General features: G+C 29.6%; 1 protein-coding gene across 1 annotated transcript in view; it reads right to left on the reverse strand.

Annotated features, from left to right (window-relative positions):
• Positions 1-1,685: 1,685 nt before the first annotated feature.
• LOC117167247 (major facilitator superfamily domain-containing protein 6-A) overlaps positions 1,686-5,520 on the reverse strand; it is a 6,094-nt gene continuing 2,259 nt past the window's right edge. Inside the window, exons 4-10 of the mRNA XM_033352047.1 lie at positions 3,357-3,684; positions 3,091-3,281; positions 2,889-3,025; positions 2,697-2,812; positions 2,377-2,622; positions 2,146-2,298; positions 1,686-2,033 (exon numbers count right to left, since the gene is read on the reverse strand). Coding sequence (XP_033207938.1) covers positions 1,966-2,033; positions 2,146-2,298; positions 2,377-2,622; positions 2,697-2,812; positions 2,889-3,025; positions 3,091-3,281; positions 3,357-3,684 — 1,239 coding nt within the window. The 3' untranslated portion in view covers positions 1,686-1,965. The remainder of the gene's footprint in view (positions 2,034-2,145; positions 2,299-2,376; positions 2,623-2,696; positions 2,813-2,888; positions 3,026-3,090; positions 3,282-3,356; positions 3,685-5,520) is intronic.

The raw sequence follows: 5,520 nt of genomic DNA on the forward strand, positions 1-5,520 counted from the left end.
ATCTTTTTCTTTCACACAATTAAATGTTTTTAATGGATGCAATATCTACTCACCATGGTATTTACGTTTATATTTGTAGAAGTTACTTGTTTTTCACTTGTTCTTCTTGTTACAAATGTGCAAAACAAGTGACTTCTAAAAATGCAAGTACAACCAACTGCTAAATTATTAATTTGAAGATATCCCGTCTATCTTTTTCAATCTCCTCTTTTCTATCTCATCCTAGTATCTATCAACAAATATTTTTTTCTAACTCTTGGTCAGTCTAACTTTATGTCTATATTTTTCAATCCTCTCTTCTCCATCTCAACCTATCCTTTATCTAAGCCAACCTGAAGGTTTTGCTTTTGTCTGTCCAATTAAAGAATATAATTAAACCCCTTAACTATAACACCATTTCTAATGGCGTGCCTACAATAATTATATCGTTTATTTTCTTGTATTCTTCTGAAAATATCCTGCAAATGTCATTTTATAGCAAAATTTTCCTTCGAAGTTATTAATTCTCCATGTTATTAATAATAAAAGTTTGATGTACAGCCCCCTCCCCCTCTAATTACTTATCGATTACAATTTGTTTGTTTTTTAAAATAAATATTGAATGTCATATCATTCGAGACAAGGTTGAACCTATCTACAACCAAAAATTTCTTATTTTTCACCTCCAAATACAAACATATTATTACATTATAAAAAATCCTTAAAGTTCCGAACATTGATTAAACATAATTTTTATCAAATTTAAGTTTTTTAATTAAAAGCTTAACGCTGTGCGTGCATGGTTGCCCATGTACTTGATATATGCCTCTTTCGAATATTTTTCATATTCCTTTTCGATTCTAAAATATCTTGGTCGCAACTTTTTGAATTTGTTCTGATTTCTTGGTAGAGAGCACTTAATTAAAAAAAATAAATAAAACCTATTTGATTCATAATCATCCCAACTGACGAGGAGATTTCGCTGCGTTTCAACTAATATCGAGTAGGAGGTATTATTTGATGTATTCGCTGAGTAGGGTCGAATGTCTGCTTTGAAACTTGACTATTGAAAAACTGGCTGAACTTGGGAGCTGGTTTTCTGCAGTTTTCGTCTCCCCTGGCAAAACACAAATTCGAGTACTTCTAATAAAGTTGCATCCAGCCGCGGGTTATCACTGGCTGTATTCAAATTCATACAATGATTCTAATTCCACTTTAGTGAAAGAAAAATGGTCACAGGCAGATACCCACCCAGTGGGCGCAAAATTTGGCGACGTCTTTACGACATTCTATGTCCATGTCGTTTTGGTGTCTTTGTGATATTGTAAAGACATCGTCAGATCATACGACTCATTTGCGATATCGAAAAGACTCCTTAACGACATGGACATAGGATGTCGTAAAGTTGTCGTAAAGATGTCTTAAAGATATCGGTCGATGTCGTAAAGACGTCGCCAAATTTTGTACCCAATGGGCAGTGAAGTGGAGTTGTCTGGCGGTATGTGTACTTTTTCTAAAGGGCTGAAACGATATTTTAGCAGCGAGGGTGACCCGTCTATAGACATCTGTTTCGCCGGGGTTTTGAAATAAAGAGGCATGTTAAAATAGGTTTTAACCATAGTGCTATGAGACTTAAATATACCAGCCTTGCCAAGACAGTAGTAATAATAATAGAAACAATTTACGCTAGAAAATTATAGATTTGATTTCTTTACAATCTTTAATCTCATATTTTACAATGTACAAAAATAGAATTATAAAAACTGAAGGCTTTCATTCCTTAAAAGTCAGCTTTTTAGGATGAATAGGAAAAATTATGCAAACTTGATTTATGGGGCTCCCTGAGGGAGGCGAAAGTATCAGTTCCACCTTGGATATTCGCCGATAAAAGCTGGACGACTATAGACACTTTGTTTGATATTATGCTCTTTTATTTTGTACGTATCACATTCTTGGAAAGTTCTTCATGAACCCGAGTTATTTTGGCTACGAATTTGCATGGACACAAGTACTTGCAGCATTTTCCGGACTTTGCCAGACTTTCTTTTTTGTATCTGAAAAAAACACTTCTTTATCCACGTATATTTTATGCACAATAATTTTCACAAGTGAAGCTTTAATCAATTTTTGTATTTCACAGTAAAAATATATTTTGCTCAGTCTTACCTGTTTCTGGTATCGTGAATTTTAAATAAGTCACGTAAAAAATTAAATACAAGATCGAGGTAAAGGCGGCAAGTAAAGTAAAAATTCTCAGAGTAATCACACCTCCAAAATTCTTGTATAAAATCCCACTTATCAGACTTCCGATTGCAAAACCTGCAATTTGCAAGAAAATGAATATTTTTATTGCATTTTATCAAGCTAGGGTTTTTAGATATATAAAAAACCACAAACCAAAACCATCATCCATTCCAGCTACAATTCCTTGAACAGTTGCTGATGTACCAGGTGGTGAAATTGCACTCGCATAAGCGACAATCGATGTATAACATAATGCGTAGGTTGGCCCTTGCATAAAAAATTCTACTAGAATGGCCCACCATGGATTTGGCACTAAAGAAATAAGTCCAAGTCGCAAGGCATAACAAGCAAAACAAAAAGTGAAAGTGTAGCCATATCCAAATTTCTTTAGTATTTTACCTGAAATCAATTCCATTATTTTCAAAGCTTTTGTAAAAACATTAAGAGATCTGAATATTTTGTTAAAAACATACCAGAAAAAGAAAAAAATATCACTTCACCACCCAAAGTTTCAGCCGCTACTACCAGACCTTCTATGAATTTAATCTGGGGCATATAACCAGTTGCTGAAGCCAAATCTTCTAGATACCTGATTCAAACATTAATATCTCTTTTAAAAAATTAATCTTAAATAATTTTAAGATTTTATAAAGAAAAACGCGAACCAGAATAAAAAGTAGATTATAAAACTGTCCAGAATTCCAGCGATAGTAGCAAAGCAGAGAAATGTTGCAATTGGTTTCATTCGAATTAATTGATACACATCCTTCACGATATGTTTTGTCCCTGGCATAACTGGCAACTAAACAATATAGACTTTACGTTCTACATAGTAAACAAGATTGCTGCGTAATGAATTGTAATTACCTCTACTTTCGTGCAACATACTAAATCAGTAATACAAAATATGAAAACAAGAATAAATGCCGGCGTATATGATTTCACATCATCGTCTGTGGACCACAAATCAATAAGGTATCCAGCCAAAAATGCTGTGATTCCAAAACCAATCGTTCCCCAAACTCGTTGTCTTCCATATCCCATTTCTCCTCCATTTCCTAGAATTGTCCGTTTAATTTAAAATAAAATCAAACATCAAAATTACAGTGGAAATCGAAATTAATTTCACATACCCAAGACGTCAAAACAAATTGCATCGCTTATGCAATTTGCAACATTAAATCCAATATTTCCAATAGATAACAAGAGAACAAATCCCCAAAAAGTGGAGGACGTGTAGAGACAATTGGTTGAGAAGTTCTCACAATTAATATTGCAAATCAAGTTTGTGTGACTGGATATATTATCCAGTATTTCGAGAGAACAAGACGAATTTCTTGAAAATTCTGCTTTGAATTTAGAATGAAAAAACACTCTTGACGTGAAATTAGTCCCATCACTGCAACTCCAGGAACAATTGGTTTGTTTCCCTTTATTGCAACTCTCAGATCGAATGCTTTTCTAAAAAGGTTATACAATTTATTCCAAAAGCAAAATCAATTTATTAAATTGAAAGTAGCAATAAATGAACCCACGCGAAAGCGCCATTCACGTCTCAATATAGTTTCTCAATTGTCTAAAACAATAAATAATAATTTTGAATTGAAAACTTTCGAAAGAGAAGAATTTTATATTTAAAAACCAGAACCATAATATGGTTCATATTAGTCAAATCATATTATGTCAAATGGAATTAAAAGGAATTGAACTCGAAACATTTCTGAATAAAAGCATTTAAAACAGAGTAATTTCATATTAAAAGTTTTTGACATTGAAAATGTTTGAATCAGAAGCTTTCAAAACTGAAAAATTTTAGACTATTATGTGGAAATTTTTATTATAAAGAAGTTGAGATTGTACCATTGTTAATTAAAAGCGTGCAAAATTGAAAAATTTTATTTTGAATTGAAGAACCTTGAAATAAAATGATTTCAGAAGAAATTTTAAAAGTAGAAACATTGTTTAAATGGAACATTTTCAGAATGGAATTTTGAAAATTGGATTATTTAAAATTCAAAGCTTGTGTTATTTCTAGCTTTCAAGTCTACACTTATAAAATTCTAAACTTAAAATTTCGTATTACATAAAATTAATACATTTTTAATGTTAAACTTATAAAATTGAGGTATTCTAAAAAAACTCAAAATAAAACATAATTTTAAATGTGAAACATAAAAGATGCAAAAAATTCTACACATAACGCTTAAAATTAAGCAAATCCGAATTTAATTTAAAAGTGAAAAAGTTTTTAGTCACCAAGAATTGTAATATTAAAGATTTTTTTAGAAAGAAACCCTTTAAAATTTGATTTTTTTAGGTAAATTTAAATCACTTGAAAATTAACAACTAACATAATGTAAAATATTTTTCAAGGATTTTTGTATTGCAAAATTATAAGTTAAAAAAGTGTTTAATTGGAAATTTAATGCTCAACATGTAAATTTAGAAATCTTAAATTACAAGAAAAAAAATAAAAGAAATAATTATTCAATTACTACGGTATCAATTTCATATATATTTTAATTTTTATCTATTTTGATTTTAAACACTATATTTTGGAACTTCTTCATTTTAAATCGTTTTATTTCTAACACTTTATTTGAAATTATTATTCATTCTTAAAATTTTCCAAAACGATATTTTTCAATTTAAAATGCTTCATGTTTTCAAATCTTGAACTAAAAATCGGATTATTTCAAGATATAATATTTAAAATTAAAAATTAAAATAATAAATAAAAAAATTATGTTATATGCAATTAAAATATTTGAACCTGCACAATTTTAAGCCTTTAAATTCGATCTTCTAACTTTAAGGCTTGAATTTGTGAAATCCTTGTCTTAAAAACTGAACATTGGGTATCCATCAAGTCGATATTCTATGATTTCAAAGCATTAAAAAAACATATAATTTTGCGCGTTAAAAACTGAAACCAAAAAAATTGTAACATGTAAATCTAAAATGATTAAATTTGAAACTAACTAAAATTAAAACGAAACAATTCATAATATTTCAATCTGAAATTATTAAATTTAAAACTGACAATCGACACTTTCAATACGAAACCGTTTAATTATTGTCGTGACGTTTTTAATATTTGATTTTGAAACTACAATATTGTCAAAGTTGAATTGGAAACTTTTAAAAATAAAGAAATTGCAAACCAAATATTTTCGAATTTAAGATTTTGATGTAAACAAGCATTAGTTCCAATGCTTACAAAATTAAACTGTTTTAGAATTAGAATAGTGCATTCATATTTATAATTTAAAATTGAAATTATCTAAATTTTGAAAG

Source organism: Belonocnema kinseyi, chromosome 2 (assembly GCF_010883055.1).
Source record: "Belonocnema kinseyi isolate 2016_QV_RU_SX_M_011 chromosome 2, B_treatae_v1, whole genome shotgun sequence".
Lineage (NCBI taxonomy): Eukaryota > Metazoa > Arthropoda > Insecta > Hymenoptera > Cynipidae > Belonocnema > Belonocnema kinseyi.